This window comes from Propithecus coquereli, unplaced genomic scaffold (assembly GCF_000956105.1).
Source record: "Propithecus coquereli isolate 6110/MARCELLA unplaced genomic scaffold, Pcoq_1.0 Scaffold21, whole genome shotgun sequence".
NCBI classification, from domain to species: domain Eukaryota; kingdom Metazoa; phylum Chordata; class Mammalia; order Primates; family Indriidae; genus Propithecus; species Propithecus coquereli.
This window is the reverse complement of record NW_012146078.1, coordinates 1,108,336-1,134,733: the sequence shown is the minus strand read 5'-3', so window position 1 is coordinate 1,134,733 and position 26,398 is coordinate 1,108,336. Positions and strand designations below refer to the sequence as shown.

Genomic DNA, 26,398 nt, shown 5'->3' with positions numbered 1-26,398 from the left:
CAAAGAAATATAAAGAAGAAAAGAAGGCACCTGTTGAAAGAAAACTGTTATAATACTATATATTATTATACTATATATCATTATACTGTGTTATGTGTATTACACTATATCTTATGCTGTTACCTTTGGCAGCATATAGTATTTGCAATAATAAGAATCATAAAAAATTCATAGTCATATACAAATTGATATCTTTTCCACCTAACTTATCATGAACATTTTAATTATTCAATAGTCTCTGATGACATGCTTTGAAATGGCTACATCATATGAAATTATTCATTTGTTCACTCATTTATTCAGGTAGTTAGGAGTATCTAAAACTCCTCTTTCCTGACATAATCTGATTAATGCAAGAAGTAGTTACAAAAATATATCCTAATAGAGATAAAAATATCAACTTTTTTATATTCCAGACAAGAGCTTGATAATTCTTTGGGGAAGGAATTAATAGCAGCTGGCTTGTGAACCGTTTCTCTTTTGATATCCAGAGGGACACTCCTACAAAAAGAAAGAAGGCAGGCGACCCAGTTAAATCTTTACATAAACATGTTTGATAACTGACCTCCTTGGTAAATAGACTAATGAGTTTTGCCAAGAGGATAGTTCTTACTTACGGAATGCTTTGAGCAGAATGTTCGTGATTCAGATTGCCTACAGTAAACACAACCTAGAATCTATAGATTTATGAAGCATGGCTTCCTGGAGAATCTCATCTGTCAGCTCCCTGAGGTATATTGTGGCATAACCTAAATGCTCCCTATTGTGTGAAATTATCCGTGAATTTGGCTTAAAGAATTTATCTGTTATTCTGAGCTAGAAAGCACGTATTCAATGTTGGAAGCAAGACCTGGGATGCTACATTGGATGTCCCAAATCTTCCCCTGCTTCTTTTGTGCCTCTTAATTGCTTGTATACTTGAAATTATTAGTAAAGCTTGATAGTGGGTAAGATCTCTGGTTCGTATGAATATGATTTGACAATCCAATCCTTTGTGTTAGCATACCCCTGGACCCCAACCAGTTTCTGTGATGAAACTGCATTGAGGGCATGATTTGGACTCGAGTCTCAGTTGCAAGCCTCTTATTCCAGTTCCACATCTGCATCTTGGGACTCAATCAACTCATCTAGCCAGCTGTTAGACAGAAAGTAAGTCCTGCCCCTTATATGCTTGTGCATGGAAGCATGATTTAAAGGATGAAGGGACAGGACCTATCCCAGAGTCCAAGAGCTCAGGTGGGTTCAAGAGAACAAGAGAAGATGTGATATACATGAATAGTGACTTTTTCCATTTTGGTTTTATTCACTAGTAATAATAATAATAATGGATGCCTTTTGTTTACTATATTAGCTGCTTCTCATCTCCTTGTTTGCAGAAGCTCAAGAAAGTAGGTGGAGAGGGTCTTGAATTATTCACTCCAACAAGATGCCCATCTTCTGCCTTCTGACAGGGGAATCTCCTCCTTTATAGAAATGTGAGGCGAGGTTTATGAAGGTTGTCCCCTAACTATTTGTCCTTTCAATAAGTAATTATGTACTTCTATGTACTAGGCACCAGTAATGAACAAGGCAGATTCAAACGTTATTTGACTTAGCTACTATTATTGTAATTAACCGTCCACCATCTCTGAGTTTGGAATCTTGTGTCTTCTACCAACACCCATGAACTTGGCAGACTAATGTTTAACTTCCAAGCAGGGTAAAATATCAGACACTTCTATAATTTCTGACATTTTGGTGCAGATATCTTCTTTCATGACTTGGTGGCTTGCTCTTTTACTCGCTTTGATTTTCTTGTGTGTTTTTGTTTTTTGTGGGTTTTTTGTTTTTGACAGAGGTTATTACTTTTTATGTAATTCATTATATCTATGTTTTCCTTTGTGATTCATGCTTTTTGGTGTGTCCCATTTAAGAAATCTTTACGTATCCCAGATAGTCTCATGTGTTATTTTCTGGAAGCTTTATTTTTTAACTTCCACAATTATTAGGTCTATAATCCACCTGCAGGTGATTTTTGCTTAATAGTGAAAGATAGAATCTTCTTTTCTCTCCTCCCCTCCCCTCTTCTTTACTTGTCTCCCTTACCCTTTTGTTGTTGTTTTTAATCAGTCTTGCCTAAGGTTTGTCAAATTTTTACACCTTTTCAAGATCCAGCATGTACCTTTGTTGATCTTTTTTTATTATATGTTTGTTTTCTGTTCTCGAACATATGGGGATTTTTTTTTCATTATCTTTCTTATTATTTTCTTATTTTTATTGTGGCCAGAGACCATATCACAACATATTTCTGAACCTATCTCTGACTTGCTTTGTAGCCCCATGTTAGATCAATTTTTGTAATTATTTTATGTGTGCTTGAGAAGAATGTAAATTTTACAGTTGTTTATTAGTACAGTATTCTATACATATCCATGGGGTGACATTTGTTAATTCTCTTATTCAAATCTTCCATAGTATTTTTTTAAAACTGATTCTCAATTATTGAAAGAGGTATGTTAAAATCTAACAAATATTGTTTGAATTTATACATTTCTCCTTGTAGTTCTGTCATTTTGCTGTGTATATTTTAAGGCCATGTTATTAGAAGCACACCAATTTTGTTTTTCCAGTGGTTTTCATACTATCTCCAGAACCCTAGGGACCATCCTATTTGGCTATTAAAAAGTGGGACTCTCCTATCTGTACTAACTCTTGAGCCAGACACTGCTGCTTCTATTTATTTTAATTGTCTGTGCTTTTGAATAATATTTAATTTGAACAGTTTATTCCTTAACTTAACACAACTGTTATGTATACAGTTGGGAGCTACTAAAAGTATTTTTAATAATGAAATGACATAATTACATTTATTTTTAGAAAAATGACTTTATTACACATAGAGGATAGGTACAAAGGAGCAAACAGAGAGAAGAAAGCTAATTAGGAAGTTATGGAAATTTTCCAGGTGAATGATGATTATCAGTAGGCTAAAGTTAGAACACAGAGGTCTTCAAAATATTAATAAGATGATACTTTAAGCATTTCAATAACTCACCATGGTTTATTTAATTTGTATGGTAAATAAATTATTATAGTATGTGTATAGTTTATTCACCATACTTACTCAATCGATGTTAATAAGAGTTTAAATTATTTTTTTCTTAATAACTTGAAAAGCCTTTGATGGATAGCAAACAAAATGAAACTGAGCAAATAAGTATATAGTAAGTATTTCAAATGTGGGAACACATAAATTCTTTTATTTTAAAAAATTTGAACAGTTTTTTTCAAGATTTCTAAATAGTGACCATTAAGTATGGCAGAGGATGACCTGGCTATTTCTGACTTGGGAAGAATTGTTTCTTTGTCATTTCAGCATTCTTAGTTGTCACTTGGTGTTCTATGTTCTTTTGCCGCCTCTGAATCTTCTTTCTGCTGGGAACAACTACTTTTATGATCCAAAGGATTGGACCTAAGACTGAAAAAGCCAGATTAATCTAGCTTTTCCATTAGGAGTCCCTGTGAGTCTTTCTTCTTCCATCAGAAAGGTTGTCCTGGCACTTGGCCTCATTCTGCCACTCTCTACAGGTATTTGAACTTACCATGCTGTTGACCTAAATGGAGGCACGAAAATGCCTTTAGTAAACTTTATAGACTTTTCATTCTTTTATAATCAGTCAACTGCAGGAGTCAAATGATTTTTTTTTTCTTTAGGAAGGGGTGGTCATTTTTTTCCTCCAGAGAATTATTTAGGGCATTGGTTTTCAAACTCTGCTCTATAAAGACATAGGGGTTCTGTGGCATTGTTTCAGGGGTGGCCCTGATGGAAGAAATAGGGATGACCAGGAGATCCCCTTAGTCCACCACCAAATCCAGTTAGAGGCATCGTTATCTTTGGTTAAACCTGCAGAAATTCATTTGAAGAAAGTTTCTTCTTAATAAAAACAAAAAAAGTTTGAAAAACCCTTTTAAATCATTTAAATCAATGATAAGCAATCTCTGTTCATATATAAACACATTTGCCATGGGCCAAAATCAGGTTAATTCTGGTGTTTTTCTTGAAGGCTTTTTGTTTCTTTTTCTTTATATGAGTGAAGAGACTATGGTTGATAGATCAAAGACCCGGTCTTGAAGTTAGGCAGGCCTAATGTGTGTCTGTTGTCACTCTTTGCTCATTTAAGAACACAAAACTGGATTCCTTATGTTCAATTTTAGCAGAGAGGTTTTTTAATCCCTACCCCCCATACCCATACTAATGAGGTAAGGATCTGTTGAGAAGATGTACTAACCATGAGGTCTCCAAGTGGAAAGTGGTAATAAATATGTTAAAACTTGTCATTTATAATCTCTTTCAGGAGTATCTCATGTTGTTCCTTTGTTCTACTAGTACTATATAAGAAATATTCTTTCTTCAAGGTAAAAACTTAGTGCCAGTAGAAAGAAGATAATTATCAGCATTGTTTTTGTTTCTTAGGCTGACAAAAGACTAGCTGTTGGGTATAGTATCTCTGAAAATAGCCAGCTTGGTCATGTTTCTTTACCATGAATTTACAGAACTTCTTTGATAATAAACAGTTTGATATCTAGAAATTTGATTACTTACTGTGAGCACAGTGAAGGGTATACTCACGGCTTATAAAATAATACTTTTAAAACTGATGATGGCACTATCAACCTAGAAATATTTGTATTTAAGATGCTTATAGTACCCTAAAACTTAATTTTAAATCTGCATTTATTTGATAGATTGTACATGAGATTCAACTTTTCACCTTATGTTTTCTTTAGTTGTAGTACATAATAGTGGTAGGGATATTTTATTTGCTTACTTGCCCAGGTGGCTGTTTGCCAGCAGAAATAGTAAACTGATACAGACAGAGTGCAACGATGAGAAACAGGCAGTGGAAAAATGAAAGAAATGGACACTGCTGAAAAGAAACAACAACAGAAAAATTGGAAAGGAATACTAGAGGCCAACAATGTAACATGAAAAAAAGTATATGAAATGGAAAGGAAAAGGAAAAGGAAAGGAAAGAAAATCCCCAAAATGCTTTGGGGAAGGAAAGAAATGAAAGGTAGAGGAATTATACATTAGAGTTGGGAGGAGGCAAAAAAAGAAAAAGTCAGAGACAGCATTATGGAGCTCATGCAGATTGCTTAAAGATGTTTTTGCCATTTGTTAAATTGTATTGTACCAATTAAAATATTTCTATTGTTATATCAAATTAGGCTAATTTTTTAAAAACTAGATCTATTTTCTTCCTTTTAAATCAAACTATTCTCCCCCGTTAACTTCATGTTACATTTCCCTTTTGTTTCTAGAAAGACAATGTCAGGAATAAATGAAATTTTAAAATGTCTTAATGGCATTTTTAGTACCACATATCTCAATTTTAGAATAGTGGCCATAGTTTTTCATAGATTCAAGTTTAACTTACTAAAAGTTACCAAATGATTCTAGTCAATCAGGAATGAGACCACAATTGCTAAGTAGTAGCCATCATTAATAGATTATTTTACTTTCTGTAAGAGTTTATTATCTAAGACCCATGTTGGCAAGAAGAAAAACCTTTCTTATTTTTATAAATTACTTGTTAACAAAAGCTTTACTTTTTTTTTCCTAAATAAAGACTCTGGCCTTTTTCATTTCTGTCTATTCTATAACATAAAAGTTGGAGGTTGCTTGAGCTGTTCCCTATTCAGAATTTTTGCATGTTAGTTGCAATTAAATATATTTCTTCTCTCTTCTGAATTTTCTTGGGAAAAAAATATATATATTCCTTGATTTTACACTGAAAAGTTCTCTTCCTGACCTGCCTCTTAATTAAGGTAGCATTCATTCATTTAATAAATATATTCTAAGAACATACTTTCCAGTTGTGCTATATATAAAAAATACAGAATGAATGTAACATTAACCCTGTTTTCAAGCAGCTGAAAATTTATTGCTTGGGAAAAACAGAATAAAGAGAAATTCCATGGGGAATCAGTGAAGGTTTCAAAGACTATGTGAGCTTTGAAGTGGGTCTTGAAGGCTGAATAAAAGTTCACCTAGTCAAAAGGACACATGATTTTTGTGAAAAATAATTTGTGTAAGCATTAGAACTTGCTAAGCATCTAGAAAGAGGCAAATAATTAATTTTAACTCCCTGACTTGCTAGTTAATTGCAAAACAGTGTCTTTCTAACTTCATCGGGGCAGAGGTATTCGTTAACTGTTGTATTAGAGTTTAGTCAGATAAAAAAATCCCTGTAAATAATGTAAGGGATTCATTACTGGAATTATTAATAGATCTTATTCAACTGTGGGAGCTGTTAGGTAGTCTACATAAGTCTGTATAATTGTGCCCCTACTTCTGGTGCTAGCCTTGAAGTGAGCAGGACCACCAGTCAGCACATGAGCTGGGGGAGAGTAAAGACACACTGGAACCCATGAGGACAAAGAGGAAACATGTCGCTAAGCTTCCAGCTTTGATGATGTGGCTAATCTACAGAAAAGCTAGTGCATTCTGCCATGGGGGTGCACAAGAACCTGGTCCAGAATTGGGAGAAGCTGAAGAAAGATCCTGTGATTCCTGGAGTTGCTGTGGGCACAGCTGCTGTCCTCTACCTACCAGTTGAGCCAGTGGATCTGTAACAATATGTGTGTACACTAAGCTACATGTACTTTCAAGAAGTTTTGACAATTATATAGGTAACAATATCAAGATATAGAACATTTCTATTCATCCCAGAAAGGTTCTTAGTACTCCTTCAGAATCCGTTCATTCCCTTTACCAAAGGCAACCATTTTTCTGATTTCTTTAACCCTAGATTAGTTTGCCTGTTCTCAAACTTCATAAAAATGTAATCAAACAACATGTACTCTTTTATCTGGATTTTTTTCTCTCAGTGTAGTGTTTTTTGAAGTGTATTCCTATTGTATCTGAAATTTACTCCTTTTTATTGGGAGAGGTATGGAAGCAACATTTTTGCTTTGGGACTTACTCCCATTGTTTGGACAGGAACATTTACTTGGAAGTGCTTGAGTAAGGATGGAGGCCACTGTATTATCTCTGGAAGAGATGCCTCTTTAGAGATATCTTTTTATCACTCCTTCACTTTAGGGTGCAGAATCTTTTCAACCCGACAAGATCCAAACTGCTGAATTTTCAGTAGGCTTAGATTATAATCCATAGGCAGAGAGCCTTCCTTCACAGAGCTGTGTTCCTTCCATCTCTGTGTCCAGATTCCCCAGATTTTTCCTGAGTTTTCTCTCATTAACATACTAACATTTTGAGATTTTCTTCTAGTTATCCTAGAGTTATATAAACATTGTTATGATGTAGTCTGTCTTCCAAGATATCATACACAATGATTTTATTAAATGTTTTGGTATGGCATAGTAAGGGTCACTGGCCATTTTGAAGTTCTTCAGAGAAACAGAATGGATGGGCTGTGTGTATGTGTATATGCACACATATACACAGTCATGCGTCACTTAACAACAGGGATACATTCTGAGAAATGTGTCTTTAGGTGATTTCATCATCATATGAACATCATAGAATGTACTTACACAAACCTAAATGGCCTATTACACACCTAGGTTGTATGCCTGTTGCTCCTAGGCTACAAAGCTATACAGCATGTTACAATACTGAATACTGCAGGCAATTGTAACACTATGGTAAATACTTGTGTATCTAAACATAGAAAAGATACGGTAAAAATACGATATAAAGATAAAAATGGCACATCTGTATGCACTTACACCATGAAGGGAGCTTGCAGGACTGGAAACTGCTCTGGGTGAGGCAGTGAATGAGTGGTGAGTGAATATGAAGCCTTAAGATACTACTGTACAACACTTTAGACTTTATAAATAGAGTACCTTTAGGCTACACTAAATTTATTAAAAAATGTTTTCTTGCTTTCGTAATAAACCGTAGCTTACTGTATCTTTTTTTACTTTATAAACATTTTAGTATTTTTTTTAACTTTTTGACTTTTGTTATAACACTCGGCTTAAAATATAAACACATTGTACCGCTGTACAACAATATTTCCTTTCTGTATATCATCATTCTATAAGCATTTTTCTATTAAAATTTTTTCTTGTTGTTTTTAAACTTTTTTGTTAAAAAGTAAGACAAACACACATTAGGCTAGGCCTACACAGGGTCAGGATCATCAGGATCACTGTCTCCCACCTCCACATCTTGTTCCACTGGAAAGTCTTCAGGAGCAGTAGCACCCATGGAGTTGTCATCCCCTCTGAAAACGGTGCTTTCTTCTGAAATACCTCCTCAAGGACCTGCCTAAGGCTGTTTTGCAGTTATTTAAATTTTTTTTTTTTTTTTACAGGAAGGAGTACACTCTAAAATAATGCTAAAAATATAGTATACTAAATACTAGACAATTGGAGTTTTTCAGCTCTATTATAATCTCATGGGACCACTGTCCACTGTTGATCAAAATGTTATGTGGGGCTGGGCGCGGTGGCTCACGCCTGTAATCCTAGCACTGTGGGAGGCCGAGGCGGGCAGATTGTTTGAGCTCAGGAGTTCGAAACCAGCCTGAGCAAGAGCGAGACCCCGTCTCTACTAAAAATGGAAAGAAATTAATCGGACAACTAAAAATACATAGAAAAAATTAGCCGGGCATGGTGGCGCGTGTCTGTAGTCCCAGCTACTTGGGAGGCTGAGGCAGAGCCCAGGAGTTTGAGGTTGCTGTGAGGTAGGATGATGCCATGGCACTCTAGCCCGGGCAACACAATGAGACTCTGTCTCAAAAAAAAAAAAAATGTTATGTGGTGCATGACTTTATATATAAAGAGAGAGACTGATTTATTTAAGGAATTGGCTCATGCAGCTATGGAAACTAAGTTCAAAATTTGCAGGGTGGGCTAGCAGGCTGATGGTCCAGGGAAGAGCCAGTGTTGCAGTTCACGCACAGAGGCCATCTGCCGGAGAATTCCTCCTGTTCCAGGGAGGTCAGTCTTTCATTCTATTCAGTTCTTCATCTGATTAGATGAGGCTCACCTGAATCATGGAGCGAAATCTGCTTTACTCAGTCTACCAATTCAAATGTTAATCTCACCAAAAATACCCCCACAGACACACCCAGAATAATGTTTGACTGAAATATCTGGGTACCATGGCTCAGCCAAGTTCAACCAAAAATTAGCCCAGCCTCCACATCGGCTTTCTAAACTGTAGTGGTTTTGACATTGCCCTCTTACTCGCTTACTGAACTAGTTCTACATTTAGGTTCTGCTAAATAAATCCCACATGTGGCACCAAATTCAGTATGCGTTAAGACAATTTTTCTTCTAATATCACAGAAAAGAGATCCGAAATAGTAGGGACTTAAAGAAAAGTATGGTTAGGCTTCCTAGAGTTATCCTGGCAATCAGTAAATTTCCAGACTCCACAATCATCAGGGATCCAGGCCCAATCTTTGACCTCGCAGTAGAGAATAGCTATTCCAGTGTTTGCTGTTTAATCTGCCTTGCAACTAGTAGGACAAGGAGTGAAGGAGCGTAATTCAACATTACTTCTCACATCTCATCAGTCAGACTTAGTCATATTACTACCTTTATGGCAAGGCAGTTTGGGAAATTAGCCTTAGCTGCCCAATTAAAAATCCCATTACTGCAGAAGGAAGTGAGAACAGATATTGAAGAATAATTAGAAGTGTCTGCTGTAAATTGGAAATTCCTTGATCAGGTAGCATTGGAAGATGCAAAGAGAATGAACAAGAAAGTCCTTTAGCAAGAAAACGGATTTGAAAGATTTTACAATAATCACGAAGTAGATGACAAAGTCCTTAACTAACTGAATGGGCAGGGAATAGAGATGTGGTGAAATTTGCAGATATTTTCCATAGAATAGAATTGGGTGATCGGCTCTGGACTGGGAAGGAAAAGAAGGTGTCAAGGATAACTGTGATTAATAGCATGAGTCGTAGAGCTGTATTGCCTGGATTTTAATCCTGGTTTGGACACTTTCTGAATGACTTTGTACAAGTTACTTAACTCTCTTGGCTTAGTTTTTTCATCTGCAAAGTGAGAGTAGTAATTCATGTCTCAGAACTTAATTGAAAGACCTAATGAGGTAATATCTATAAAACACTTAGTTTTAGAAAAAAAAAAAAGTTAAACTAAAAATAAAATTTTAGGGAGGATTGATATTTAAGGATATAAAAAAGAGAAAAGGTAGATCAGAAGGCTAAAGGGGGACTTCATAGAATTAGGAGATAAACAAAGAAAGAGTAGTGTCCAGGAAGCCAAAGTGGGAGCAAGTTTCACAAAGTTGAGGATGAATGGCAGAAAATAGGCTTTTTAATACAGGCTGGTTGTGTACTTATTTTCTTGTTGAGAAAAACAAGCTTCTGAGGAGAACAGTATTTTTATCTATATTTTAGAACTATGAAAATGAAGTATGGTTAAATGAATTACCAAATTGTTTGGAATTTGAAATAAATACCAAACTATTCCATATTATTTGAAATTTTAATGAATTAACTGCTTCTGAGTTTCTAACCCTTGGGTCTAACTGATTAAAATTCTTCAAAACTATCATTTAAATGCCAATCTGTGATGAAGAGATTCAAATTATGTCTCTGCGTGAGGTATTTGTTTTCATCTACCTCATCATAAATGCTGTGCAGCAGCGCTTTAATAGGTGGGGTTGTATGCTCCACAAAAGGACGAGTAGCCAAGATACTCGGTCATTGCTTCAAATCTATTAATTCTTAGTTTCTTTATGCTAAAAGTGCCTAAAGGTATATAGTTATTTTTTACCTTCAATGGGTATTTGAGACAATTGGGATGATAAAATATATGCATGTAGTGTCTTATGTGTTATTGCCCCAGATTCCATACTTATTTTAGCAGTTGTACAATTTGCTTCAGGGTGTATAGCAGTGGTAAAGCTTGCAGTCCTTCTCCTGTATTGGATTAGGTGGCATTCTTTGTGCTACATTAATTAGCTGTGTAACTTCAGGCAAGTCAGGGTCTTCGTGACCCTTGGTTTGATAAATCGGGTCTGACTATTTACCTTGTACATCTCACCTCATAAGGTTTTATTAAGACTCTGTGGATGAAGGGCTTTTTAAGTAAAGCACCATATAAACATAAGGTAATATTATTAACTAAGCTGATCACATGGTCTACACTCAGTTAACATAGGAATCTACGTCTTATTTGATTCCTGGACCAAATCCACATTCCGTTTTATTCAAGAAGATTCTATTCTATTCTAAAGAAAGAGTACAAATTTTCTTATGGAGGAATATGTACTGTGTGTCTAATGTCCTCTGGAAGCATTTCACCTTTTCAGTTTGGGACTTAGTTTAACTGTCATTTGGGCAATGAGATAAATAGATGTAACCGTCATACATTTTTTACATTATTAATTGTATAACTGTTTTTCTTTTCTACATAAGTTGCAAGTAGTCTTATAAAGTAGGCTTGTATAGGATATTTGAAATATTAATTGAATGTTAAATGGTCCCAATGGACCAGTTCCAGGATTGATGCTCCTATGCTTAAGTTTTTAAAATTACTACAAAGTTACTTGATTTAAAAAAATATATATAATGCTAGAATTTCTAGGGGGAAAAGCCTGCTAATATTGTGGCATTGAAGGAATCTTCAAGTCTATCTCACTTGATTGCTTCCCTTTGCCCATATTTACATCTAATGTAATGGTACTGTTGTCCTGATGCTTTAATTCTGAGGGAAGGGACGTCAATAAAGATGAGTAAATATATTAATCATAGTATTGTTTAGCTGTAATCTTAATTTTTAAAGATCACAGACATCTATGATTCCTTTATTTCTGCACCAGAAATTGTTGTAGGCGAGACAGTGACTGTAATTTCAAACTTGTTACAAGGATGACATGAAAAGACTTTGTTTATCTCCTGATGGTAAGTCATGGGGAATTAAAAAAAGGGGGAAAAAACCACTCTCTGTTTTGGTCAAAAGGTGGCACTGTTGCTGTGCTGATTGTTCTTTTCTGCACTTTGGATTTAGTCCTTTTTAAATGCAGAAAACAGTTAAATTTAGTGATCTAATTAACACTGACCCTCCCAACAGAATGCCAAATTTTCTGATCAAACACCAGAAGAATGGATCAGAGAAAGGGAATTTATATTTTTTAAATGCGTTAGGTTGTTTTAATACCTATTTATAAAAATATCATTCTATGTTTGAGACTCAGAGATTTGCCATAGGAAAAATAGAACACCCTGCATCGTGTTTCAAATTTTGGTTAAGTTTCGAAATAGTCTTTCTTTGGAACTCTGATAGCTGTCAGGGCTTCAAAACATTTTAGGTTTTGTTTGTTTTAGTTTTTCAAGGTCATTGAACTTATGCTATCATTAAAATAATACTTTGTTTTTCTTTGAGGTATTGAAGTCAAATAATTATTTTTATTTTCCTTCCTCACTATAGTCTACTGGTTAATAGTTGGAAGGTTTTGTGAACTAGTCTGGATGTGTAAAGGTGGTCTTTCTTCTTGTGCTGGGAAAGCAGCATGTTCTCATCTTGTTTCTGAGCCAATGTGTTAAATGGCTCTTGAGGCTTGATTCTGTTTTTCTCTAAGCAAATCTTTCAAGGATGGAGAACTTCAGTGAAAGGCAATACATTAAATTTTGGGAAAGACAGAATGAATGCCTCAAAAAATGGCTTTATTATTGATTGTACAAAGTTTTTACTAAACATACACACAAATCAAAATGCTTTTGGGTGGCTGGGGGGAAGGAACCCTTGGTGTGTTAAGAGAACACAAAACAATCCAGTTTTTCTTCTTACCTTATATTAGAATAAGAAAACACTGGTGAACTCTATCATGTAGACTGCTTATTAGTAGATTTGCTTATCTCATGCTTAAATTAATGTTAACATTTAAGTGATTTACTTGTAAAAAGTAATCAAATTAAGCTTTTATTGTATAACTATGAGGCTAGTATTACATATAGATATATTACAGAAGATATTTTATGTAGCTTTGCAATGTAGCTCATCTGAATCTAAAACACAAGCCCAAAATCTTATTCAAGCCCTTTAAGTGCAGATATGTTTTAGAATTCAGAAATTTTTTTTATTTTAAAAAGGTAATAGAATATACATTGGGTATATGATAAAACTTTTCCTGCAGTAGGGTCTGGAGCAATAGTCCATAATCAAACATATTAATGCTTTTTGAAAAAACATATGAATAATGAAACCACATGAGGTAAGTCTCGTTTATAAATGGCCATACATCAGTTTAGGTTAGATATTGAGACCAAAGGAACCTGCCATAACTTAATAAAAAAAAACCTGTAGGTTTCTGAGCTCTTTGATTTCACAGTGAAGCATAAGAAATAGTAGACCTGAAGTACCACTCAAGAATATTCTGTGAACTGCCAAAAATCTATCAAGCATTTTCTATTTGTAAATGAGGAAAATTTAACATTATGTTCTAATACAATGGTTTATTTTTTAAGAATATGTTTTATTTTGTTTTTAGCTGCTTCATTGACTATGTGGTTCAAACACAAAATACATTTCAGCCTATTCCATAATACATTGAAAGACAACCAAAGATTTGGTGAAAGTCGTATAGCTAATATCTACCATTTAACAATGGGGTATCTGGAATACATTCTGTGGCAAGAAAGCTATCATGCTTTCTTTCTTAGGAGTACTTGGGGTAAAAACATTTCCCACTGTATTTTATGCTATACTATTAATCAAAATCAACTTTGTTTCCTACAGCAGTGTTGTGAGAGAGAATCTTATTTCATATTTCAAGTAGAATTTAAGTCTGATCAACACTTATGTGGGAGTCTTCTGAGGGGAATATATATGTTTCATATATGCTATAAAAAAGTTATATTATTTGGCAATTCTGCTTCCTTTAGAAGTACTTCCCCCAGTGAAGACTAATTGGTTAATGAATATAAAAATACTGTTAGTTAGAAGATGTAAGTTCTAGTATTTTATAGTATAGTAGGGAAATTATACTTAATAATTTATTGTATTAATATATTTCAAAATATCTAGAAGAGTTGTAATGTTCCCAGCATAAAGAAAAGATAAATGTTTATGGGGATGTATTTCCCAATTACCCTGATTTGATCATTACATATTGTATACATGTATCAAAATACCACATGTACCCCCAAAACATGTACAATTATATCAATTAAAAAAAAGAAGTACTTCTCTCAACTTTGCATTATAGTTGGACATTTTGTACTGAATAATATGTAACACCTAACATAATGTTTACTAGTTCCCATTTCAGAATATTAGTTTAACATTTTACCTAATCTGATCAAGTAATACTTTTGCTTCTACTGTAGTTAGTCATGACATCTTTTTCTGACTTCTACTTTTAAGTATTATTAGAAAGCTCACTGTTATTATTATACTTCAGTGGTAAATAATGTCAGTCTTAATACAACATGATTTTTAGTAATTCATGCAATATAATTAGTGGTTATAGCACAGGTGAATAATACCACATTACTCAGGATTTTGTTAAACCATAAAACTTAGAGTCATTGAAAAGCCAAGGGGCCATGGCTCATTTGGAGAAGGTCAGCAGAGGATACTATTATGCCAAAATGGATGTTGCTTAATTGCTTGTTTAGTTTTTCTTCCTTCATTAAACAAAACAAGAAAAACTTTGCATGGCACAGAAATTTACACAAGCATAGAGAAGAATCCTTTTGCCTTCCATCAGAACCCAAATCCAACCTGTCTTTTTTTTTTTCTTCTCTAATCCTGATTTGTCTTTTTATGTCGTCAATACCACAGCTTTGCCAAAGTTTATTCGTATTATTCAAGTTTCTCTAATTCCTAAATGTCTTTACCCCTCCAAAATTTTAAGTTTCTTAGTGCGTTAGTTAAGACCTACTAAGCAGTGTGTTTCTTCTGTTCTGATTGAATCATTTCTTTCCCTGAAACAGTCCTTCTTGCATTTCACTGTCTGTTATATAAATACATATGCAGTTCTCTGTTTATGATTTGGATAAAACCTATGACAATAATTACTTGTTTCTTGTGTACTATTTGAAAATATGTGTGAGTTGTTATGGAAGCAGATGATTTACCCTAGCTAGAGACCACTTTAGTGGAGAGGATCCTACATATTTAGGTATGTATATTTTAGGAGTATATTAATTTTCACTTAGTATATAGCAAAAGACATCTTTTAATTTGTATTGGAAAACCAAGACCAGAAGTATTGGTCTTTAAATCATTGAATTAATCTGATTATGGAGCTGTTGAATGTTCTAGCCTTTACAGAAACTATTATGTATATTGATAAATTCTAATTATAGAGATCATATTATACTTCCTACAAAGCTAGTGGTAGACCTAAATATGGACTGGTTCAGTTCATGAGAAAAATGTCATCTGTGGCATAAGATAATTCTCAGTATAGAAAAATCCTAGCTATAAACCCCAGGAGTGAGTTCTTGCAGATTGCCTGCTTTCCTCAATCTTTGAATACAAATTTATGGTGCTTTCAAAATCCATAACTATAGAAGCAAAAGGATAAAAATGATATTTAAACAATAACCAGCAGTTGCAAAACAGTAACAACCATTTGACAGAAATCCCTAACATTTCGCTCTAGGGTTTTGAGATTAACTCAATTTGTTAATAAAGGCCTTGTATTACCACACACAACTTTTTTTGTTTAGAAATTAATGTGGGCAGTTGATTTATACTGACCTAATTTTAGAAAGATAAATTATGAATGTTAAAATGAAAACAAAGCAGAAGAATCAGCCAACATTGGGAACATTATTAATTTAATTTAAATTAAATCAAATTTGCATTAAGCCAGGAACATATTGTTTGTAAATGATGAGGCTTCTGTGTACTTTTGTACAACTTTAATGAGGAAGAATCATACTTGATTAAGCATTGGCTTTGCTAATTGAGGAACTAGGACCAAAATCAGTCCTTTTAATGGGAGTTTAAAAATATCTGCATTAAAATACTGCATTTATCCCTTCCACAATAATCTAACATTTGTAAAGAAAATCTTATACTTATTGCTGTAGTCAGTAGAAAATGATCCAAAATGAGTGTAGTTATAACTTATACAATTTTAGTGTATGCCTTAGTGTGTTGCTGTCAAAACACCAAAAAAGCCACCAACAAGTGTATATTAGTTGTTCCCTATTGCTGCTGTAATGAATTACCACAAACTTAGTGGCTTAAAATAACACAAATTTGTCACCTTTACACTGCTGGAGGTCAGAGGTCCAAAATGGGTCTCATGGGGCTAAACTCCAGGTGTTGGCAGAGCTGTGTTCCTCTTGGAGGCTCTAGGGGAGAATCTGTTTCCTCACCTTTTCCAGCTTGCTGAAGCAGCCCACACACCTTTGCTCTTTGCCTTTGGCCAGCAGTCCTGTCACCCCAACCTTAACCTCCACCATCACATCTCCTTCTCTAACTCTCCTGCCTCCCTCTTTCACTCGTAAGAACCTTTGTCATTACACTGGCCCCTCGGATAATCCAGGATGACTCCCATCACAGGATCTTTGATTTAGTCATATCTGCAAACATACTTTTGTCTTGTAAAGTGACATGTTTCTTGGTCCTGGGGATTAGGATGTGGGCATCTTTGGGTAAACATTATTCTTCCTACCGTGGGGTGTTATCCCTTAACATTTCACATCTCCGATGTCTAGATAGGAACTTTTTTATTTTTATGGGGGATATTTAGGGGACAGTGAAAAGTGAGGAGAAGATACATATAAAAAATTTTTTTAGAAACTAAACAATAAACACTTATGGGTAAGTAGACTCTAAGTGGTAGACACTCCTAAAATATTTTTTATTCAATAAATGAATACATGGGAAGTATAGAAATTCTGGATACCATAAAATTTTAGTTATCTGGGACCTCAGGGAATAAATTTCCTGGAGACATTATCCCTTAACAGTCAAAATTTAAAAAATATATATATATAACTGACCTCCATGGGAAAAGTTCTGATATTCTCTTGTCAAATCTCCCCTTTAATTTGTATTATTATGGAAATAAAGCTCATGGGTAAAAAATTTAAGATATAAATGAGCTTCTAGTGAAAAGGAACTTTCCTTTGCCATTCCTCCCTCTTTTACTCCTCAGAGGCAATGACTTCTCATTATTTCTGTTCCTAATTTATTCTCAGGTCACCCTCAAATCTCTAAATAATACGTTTATCCTTTTTAAAAAATATATCAGCTTTACACATCGACTACTGACCTGTGGCTAGGATTTGTCTCCCTTCCACCACCCTTCTCTCCTCACACCACCCTGTACCCTGTAATCTCACACTGTTCTGTTTCTCCCTCAGTCAACTCTGAAACTTGGTACTGTACGCTCAGATCTACGTTTCTTGTTCTGTTAGTGGTGGAAAGTTTCTCTTATACTCACTTCAACCTTTATTCTCTTTTTCTCTTTATTCTCTTTTTAAAAATAATTCGGAAAGTATCTCTTGGTTTCTCCTTTCATACAATAAGAATATTTACTTGCCTACCCTGCCTTCCATGTCTCCCTCCCTTCCACGTCCCAGTGGCTTACAACTGTACTCGTACTTTTACATCGTCAAGGTTGATAGTATTCTTTCTGAGATTTTGTAATCTGCTCTGAAACATGACTAAAATCATCCTATGGAGTGATTTTGAACATTGAAGACCAATAAATGGTGTATATTATTTACTTCTGTAAGTATTGTCTACTGCAGAGTGGAGGAATATATTAGAATTAAATTTCCTTCTCTATTAGTTCAATGTCATGATCCGAGTGCCACTGAAAGGCACTCCCTTCACTGCTTTCCTGTGTTGCATTCACTCTTTTCTGGGTCACATTTCTCCTCTTTCTCGATTTACTTCTCATTTTGCTAGAGTTAAAATTTCTGAGTCATCAGATACCTGCAAGTTTCTGTATTCCTCCTACATATTTATCTGATGGGTTGGCTGCAAATAAGATTCACTTTAAATGGCTTTTTCCCAGGATTTGGAATGTACTGCTCCACTGATACCAGTCTGATTCCTGAACTCTTAATAGGTGACCCATTTTTCTCTCTGCAGACATTGAGCATCTTCTCTTTATTCTTAAGGTCCTAAGATTTAACAGTGATATATCTAAATATGGGTGTTTTTCATTTGTTAGAGGGTTGAGGATTTTACCGTTTTCCACGAGACCCTCTACCTCCTCCTCCTCTTAACTTTCTGATCTCATCACAGACTACCACCCCCGCTCACCTTGCTCCAGCAGACTGGCCTTGTCTTTCCTTGAACATGAATCAGGGTCTTTTCACTGGTCATTCCTTTGGTGTAGAAGGCCCTTTCCTGGGTTGTCTGCTTGGGTCACTCCCTTACTTCCTCAGGTCTTTGTCCAAATGTCACTTTCTGAAATGGCATCCTATTCTGACTGTCTGATTTAAAATTGCAATCTCCCAGCCATCCAAGCATTCCTAATCCTTTCCTTCTGCTTTAATTTTCTTCATAGAAACTATCACTTAGTTGCTTCCTAAGTAAAAACTATATGCAAACACACACGTATGTATATGTATGTTTATACATATATATCCATATATGTATATATATTATATGTATACATATATGTATTTATGTTTGTATATGAATGTGTTTACATATTAAATATGTAGGTATATACTTTGTATTAGTTTGCCAGGGTTGCATAACAAAATGCCACAGACTGGTGGCTTAACTACAGAAGTTTATTTTCTCACAATTCTGGAGGCTAGAAGTTTGAGATAAAGGTGTTGTTGGGATTACTTTCTTCCCAGGCCTCTCTTGGTAGTTTATAGATAACTATCTTTACCCTGTATCTTCTTCATATGGTCCTCCCTCTGTAACACTGTGGCCAAATTTCCTTTTCTTGTAAGGATACTAGTCATGTTGGATTAGGGCCCACCCTAATGAACTGCTTTTAACTTAATTACCTCTTTGCAGATCCTGTCTCTAAGTATAGTCACATTCTGAGGTACTAGGTGTTAGGATTTAAACAGATGAATTTTGGAGGGACACAATTCAGCCCATAACATATTTCCTTTTTATATTCTATATTCCCTAGCTAGAATGTAAGCTTCATAAAGGTGAGAGATTTTTTTCTCGTTGGTCTGTTTTGTTTATTGATATATACCCAACACCTAGAACAATGCTCAGCACATAATAGATGCTCAATAAATAATAATGAATAGGCTAGCCTCTTGATAAGTTCTTTCAATCTGAAGAACTCATGTTTTTTCTTATCTCTGGAAAATTCTTTTATTATTTCATTAATTCAACTCCCCCTCCTTCAATTCTCTATAATATCTTTCTAGTGTTAGTTGAATTTTGGACCTATTTGATTAATACTCCCTGTCTCCTTTTCAGTGAATCTGTTATTATTCTACTTTTTGGGGGGAATTTTCTTTAACCTTAATTCCAAATACTTTTATTGAATATTCTTTATTTTGGGAAATATATTTAATTTCTAAGATCTCTCTTCTTGGTCCTTTTTCATGGCTTTCTGTTATTGTTTTATGGGTGCTATATCTTTGCTGATCTTTCTGCATTTATTAGATCTTATTTCTCTTTTGTTCCCTCAATTTTCTGTTTCTTCCTAGGTCATTATTTGTTATTGCTTATTTTGTCCTTTCTCTTCCACCTTGCTTAAGTATTTTTCATCCTTAATTATCTTGCAATCGTTGGTTACATTTTTATTTAATAATGAGACAATAAAAGTACTAGAGGTTTATTTTAAGGGTAAGACCTTTTGCCTGTTGATATTACTTTATGATCAGCTAGCTGTTACTCTGGGGGCTTTCTTCAAGGTATAATGCAGAGATCTTTGATTTAGGGACCAACACCTACAGTGGCTGCCTTAGGTCTCCCCAAATGGGTTATTCAATTTTCTTAGATAAGAACTTTTGACCTGGTTGCCCAACTTGCAATGTATGGGAGAATGGAATCAATGGTTTCTTATATATGCATTCAATAAATATCTTTGTTTTTACTTTCACTTCCATTGATTCAAAGACAACACCATTATTCTGCAGTTTATCCCATCCTCCTACTTTTAAAAGAACAAAACAACCAAGCAGTCAAAAACACACTCTGTCTTTTCCATGTTGATTTATCTGATTGTCATTTTCTCAATCATCCAGGAATAAGCTAGAAAGAAATGTAATGCTAGAAAATGTGTAAAGTTATTGCAGTCTGAGTCAGAGTAAGGTTAGCTTCAAGTATGTAATCTTCTTGTGCTCAGACCCTCTAGTTTCTTTTTAATGTACCTCACTAACCTGCATTTTTCTGATTGCATACAGGTCTGCAATTAAGGCCTTACGTCCTGGAGGTCTACTCGTGTACTCTACATGCACACTTTCCAAGGCAGAAAATCAAGATGTAATCAGTGAAATTTTAAACTCTCACAATAACATCATGCCTGTGGACATTAAGGGAATAGCAAGGACTTGGTCCCAAGACTTCACATTTGCTCCCACTGGCCAGGAATGTGGGCTCTTGGTGATTCCAGATAAGGGCAAAGCCTGGGGCCCAATGTATGTAGCCAAATTGAAAAAATCATAAAGCACAGGAAAATGGCAACATGAATTTTGTAAACTATGTTGATGTGTTATTATATTTATTTTTCTGAGCTCACTACGTATTAATATTTAAAATAATTATGCAGTCACTTTCTCTGGGTCTGTTTGGAGTCCTATTTATTTAATACTTTAGCATCTCAGAATCTAGGCTTGAAAATCAGGTGTATTTTTTTCCTAGAAATATATCTGTTGCAGTGATTTAAGGTGGTGCAGATGGTGTTTGTTGTGTATAATAAATCTTCTGTCTTTTACTTGGCATTTTATAGTTAAATTAATCAGAATACATGGTTTAATGCATAAAATGTTTAGAACTACAGTCTATCCGTGATGTTGGTGCTTTGAACCTTTAAAAATGCACATTTGCCATGATTCTTACTGTTTTCATCTTTATCAAATATATAGATTTGTCAGTCCCCCCTGCCTTTTTCTGTAAGAGCTGATTGGCATTCTAAGACTAACTTTTTAAACAGATTATTTCTAATTCTAACAAAATAGGTTTCTTATTTGTGAAGTTGTTTTCTGTTAAGGACTATCTTCTGTTTACTGCAAAGGTCAGTGACTCTATTGACACCAGCTTTATTTCCCCCACTTTGTTTTTTGTATTCACAAATACAAATTGAAAGGCTAAATTATGTAGAAAGGCCTTTAGAACAGCAGATTCTCATGCACGTGTTTTACTTTCGACATTCAGCTTATAGAATAATGGAGTCTATCCAGCAGGCTATAAAGCAAGTACTTGAAACAAAACCAGAATGATTAATAACTGCAATAACTGAACTATATTTGGAGAGTTTTGTTACATAATTGCAGTCATAATGAGTGCTAGAGAATCTGATTATCTTACAGTTGCAATCTGGAAGAGCTTTTTATTTCACTCTGTTATAAAATGTTATATGAGAGTATGATGTCACATATTAATGCACAAGAGGGAGATGCCTAATGAGAGTGGATTATACTATTACCAAAACCCAATACCATTTACTAAGTGACTTTCCCTGTTTACTTATATCCAGGGAATATTGTGTATACTTCTTTATATGTATTTAGGGTTTTAACCTCAGTTTGGGATCATGCATTTTCTCCAGAAATTACTTTACTTAGAGTCCAAACATATTTTTCCAACTATTTAAGAAAAATTATGCAGCATACTTCAAAAGGCTATATCTACTTGGAAATTAGCTTTAAAAAAAAAAAAAAAAACTCTGTTTATAGAAATACTAAATTCTGCTCAAGCCAGATACTTTTGAATTGTTCATTACATTCTGTACATTTAGAGTAAAGACTATTTGCTCATTAACTATTCTTTGTTTTGCAAGCATGTGTAACTGGGTTCCTATAAATGGAAAGTCCCAAGAAGAATTTTTTTTCTGTACCTTCATTCTATTAACCATTTCTTTCTTTATATTCAACCTGTATGTTTAGAGTAAAGCTAGTTCTCTTGGACTCAATCAAATATATTCAGTTCATACAGAAGGTTAATGATGATGGAAAAGATTTCTGTTGTTTTTTTGCGTTTTTGTTTTGTTGTTTGTTTGTTTGTACTTATTGGTTTATTTTTTAATTTGACATTTTGTCTTCAGATACCATAGGTTTAAAAAGTGGATTTCTTCTGTATAGGTTAATTACAAAGTAAATTTTCAATGTACTTTGTTGAATGTCATTATTTTCCCCATATAATACCATGAAGCTTAACCTGAATACTTGGTGTGCCATTGGATTAGACTTTCCTATGATTACTGGAGAATGCATATATGTATTTATATATTATGTGTACCATTTTATTAACAATAATTATAATGAAAAGCTAACATTTATTGAACATTGACTATTTGATTAAAAATTCTTTATATATATTATCTTTTTTGATCTTTAAAACAAATCCAGGAGTGAGTATTATAACCCCCTTTTGTGACTCAGAAAACTGAAGCTCGGTGCTATTTGTAGCTTGCCAAGACTACACTGGTAAGTAAAGGGTGGAGGCAAGATTAAAACTGACTCCAAAGCCCAGGCACTTCTCCCTACACTGTGCTGTCTCACAGAGTGTAGGTAATAGAAACACTCAGGATTAACAAATAGTTTTACCCCTATTCTTCATTGTTCAGTTTTTCACTTTTATGCAATTACCTATTCCCAGGGCACCAAAGAATTAATCAATACTTGTAAAAAACCCTTTGAATTAGTTCATGGCACGTTCTAAAGGAGTACTCTTGTGATTTTAATACCCAGAAATCTCCCTTGGAGGTATTCTGTGCCTTCCTTTTTCTGCAAATGCTGAATTGAAGAATGGAAATTTGGAGCAGATTTGCAGTGTCAATGGAAAAGCTAGGAGTAATTGATATTACTTTCTGTGGCCTTGAGTTACTTTCAAAATAGATTTATAAAAATTTAGGTTGCTTACCAACACATTAACTTCTCCCTGCCATCAGCATGCTGAACAGCTACTAGTTTCAGAAATAGACTATGAATAAATGTAATGCATTTAAATGGTTTGTACTGAATTTTTAAAGCATCAGATATTATCTGTGGTTTGAAATCAAAGTAGCCTACAGTTCTTTATCTTATTTTATATATATATATATATATATCCCTATAGCCTTATATTCAAGATTGCATATTACTCCTTTTGCAGTATTGTGAAAAACAATCCTTTCACATAATGTGGGTAGGTATAAAATAATATTAATAGCTACCTGAGCACTTGTTATGTGACTAAATAATCACAAATCTAATAGACCCTTATCAAAGAGGGCTTTATGCCTGTGAGATAAGCATCAGATAATCTGCATAGACTAACGCAACTCATCTGGAATACAAAAAGAAAATTGGAACCAATAGCAATGATTTTATTAGATGCCAAGAAGTCCTTTGATGCAATTGAATGAGACTACTTGTATTATGTGTTAGGTAAATTTGGCTTTGGGGACAAATACAGTAGATAGCACAATTTATTTTCAACACTCTTATGTGGTTCAAATCAATGGTTTACAATCTTCCTTTCCCTACCTTATTGCTGCAATGGGGAGGGAAATAAGGATGATGCCCATTACTGATGTTACTCTTCAGACTGACATTGAATCTAGAATATCACACAGATCCCGTGGGCATTTCAAGAATATTCAGATAAAGGTTCACAAGTTAACTAATGTATGCAGATATTCTACTACTTGTACTAAAAGCTCTTACAGCATCTGTCCTGAAAACATTAAAGATCATGTCAGAATTTGGAAGGGCTTCAGACCGCAAAGTCAATGGGAAAGAATCAGAAATAATATCTTGACAGATACTATTGTTTAGTGTGTGACATTTAAAATAAAATAAAAATTTTTGAAGAATTGATATGAAATTCTCATTAGGGAATGATTAAACAATAGAGTAAACAAAACATTTAAAAAATGACCTGTAATTTAGTGCTAAATGTTTTAAAAATAAGTTTTATTAAATCTAAGGAGGAAGAAAGCCTGGTAGAGCTTATATACTACTTTAAAATTTAATTTTTTAATTTATCTATTAACTCCATATCTTTCTGTAACTTTTCACAAATGAAGAAAGTAATTTCCTTAGTCATGTGAGACCATATAGTCATGTTGAAACCCAGTGGAAGCATATGCTGCCTTAGGAAAAAGACCGTTTGCTCCATTGGAAGCTATTTAATGGTATACCTCATGACTCAATTAAGCTTGCTATGGCTTGTCAAAAGGAATTTTACACTGCACATTGCTGTGGAAGAGCCTATTACACACAAATAACTATACAACCTAGCAGAATCAACAGACTAAAAATGTATAGTCTATTGAAAAATAAGAAACAAGACCATAGCACCCAGCTTCTTCTCCTAGTTCTTAAGAACAAGTAGAAATAGAATTGCAGATATTAACAAAAATAGACAAAGAGGGATTACCATTGGTAAAAGGAAAAAAGGGACTGAGTTTATGTCACCTTATAATTAGTAAATTATAGAGAAAAAGATTTTTCAGTTATTTATCCGAACAAGGTGTTAACAACCTTTCCAAATGGTAAACCTTTCCCCACAAGTCTATTAACAATAATCATTGGGGTGAGGGACAGAGGAATGAGAGGATGGGAGGACTTGTGCTGGCTCATGGGTTGATGTTAGCAGTGAAAGGATTACTATGGGCTCATAGCTCAAAGCTGCCAACTTTCAAGAAAAGGGAAGGAGGGATCTAGTGGTAACCATTAGCTCTGATGCCACTGGAAATTGTTCTATGTGGTATCTTTAGCCATGAATAGCCAACAGAACTAGTTATAAGACATTTCTACATGATAGACATTCCTCTTGAATTGATCATAAAAACGTCAATATAAGTCCTAGATTATAACAAATGTGTTTAATAAACACAATAAACATACTCAAGTCAAACTACCTGTGTTCTTCAATAAAAGATTGCTTTGTGTTATATCCTACTACAGGTAATTTCTGTTAAATCTTCTATGTAAAGCTGTAGCTATGCCCTTAGATGCATTATTTTCAGCTATCTAGTAAACCTAGTCATATAGAGTTAACACAGTAGGTTCTTTGTCCATCCCATATTATTGAGTTGGCAGAAGCAATTTGATATAATTTCCGAAGAGGTAATTTTCAAATGAGAAAATGTCTGATTGGAATCTAAGACATCATTCTGGGCCTATATTGAGTCAGTCAAGCTTATTTCAGGAGCAAGAGACACTATGGTAAGGCATGAAGGGTTTAGTATGCACTGCCAGGAAGCACATCACAACTCCCAATAAAGTTGAGGTGTTCATCTATCTGGTCACACCCTACATTCACTGAGGACCTTAGTCTAGTCCGTATCTTCTCTATCAGAGCTTTTGCTACCCTCCAGGCAGAATTCAACATCTTTGTGGAAAACCTATACAATATCCTACCTTCCTGGTTCCTTGATTGCCTCTCCTTCAAAGGTTTTTGTCTCCATTATCTTTAGCAATCACACTCCTGGGCACTCCCTTGAACCTGGCATTATCTAGAAACACACTCCAATGGACCTTTCTACATGATGGAAATGTTTGATTTGCTCTATCCAGTATGGACAGTGGTAGCCATGTGTAGTTGCTAACTACTTGAAATGTGGCTAGTGTGACTGAAGAACATAATATTTAAATTTTAATTAATTTAAATGTAAATAGCCAGACTGAATCATATTGAACAGCACGGATACAGAATTTCTCCATGTGAGAAAATTTAATCTCATGACCTCCTATTCTTCGAGCTTTATTACTCTCTCATTTTTATTAAACTACAATCCAATTTCCTTTTTTTTTTCTTTTTGAGACAGAGACTAGCTTTGTCACCTGAGCTAGAATGCTGTGGCTTCAGCCTACCTCACAGCTACCTCAAACTCCTGGGCTCAAGCGATCCTCCTGCCTCAGCCTCCCCAGTAGCTGGGAATATAGGCACGTACCATCAAGCCTGGCTAATTTTGCTATTAGTAGAGACAGGGTCTCACTCTTGCTCAGGCTGCATTTTCCTTGATGCCTATAGTTTTTATTTTTATTCTTTTTATTTATTTATTTTTTTAATTTCATCATATTACAGGGGTACAAATAGGTTAGATTACATTATTGCCTTTGCCCCACCGGAATCAGAGCTTCAAGCTTGTCCATTGCCTAGACGGTGCACACCACACCCATTAGGTGTGAATATACCCATCCCCTCTTCCCACCTCCCATCTGCCCACACCAGATGAATGTTACTACCATATGTGCACAAAGTGTTGATCAGTTGATACCAATTTGATAGTGAGTACACGTGGTGCTTATTTTTTCCATTCTTGGGATACTTCACTTAGTAGGATGGGCTCCAGCTC

General features: G+C 34.6%; 1 protein-coding gene across 1 annotated transcript in view; it reads left to right on the top strand.

Moving 5' to 3' along the window:
* The window catches only part of NSUN3 (NOP2/Sun domain family, member 3), a 64,586-nt gene extending 44,027 nt beyond the window's left edge, over positions 1–20,559 (top strand). Inside the window, exon 6 of the mRNA XM_012644327.1 lies at positions 20,298–20,559. Within this exon, the coding sequence (XP_012499781.1) occupies positions 20,298–20,559 (262 nt within the window). The remainder of the gene's footprint in view (positions 1–20,297) is intronic.
* Positions 20,560–26,398: the final 5,839 nt, after the last annotated feature.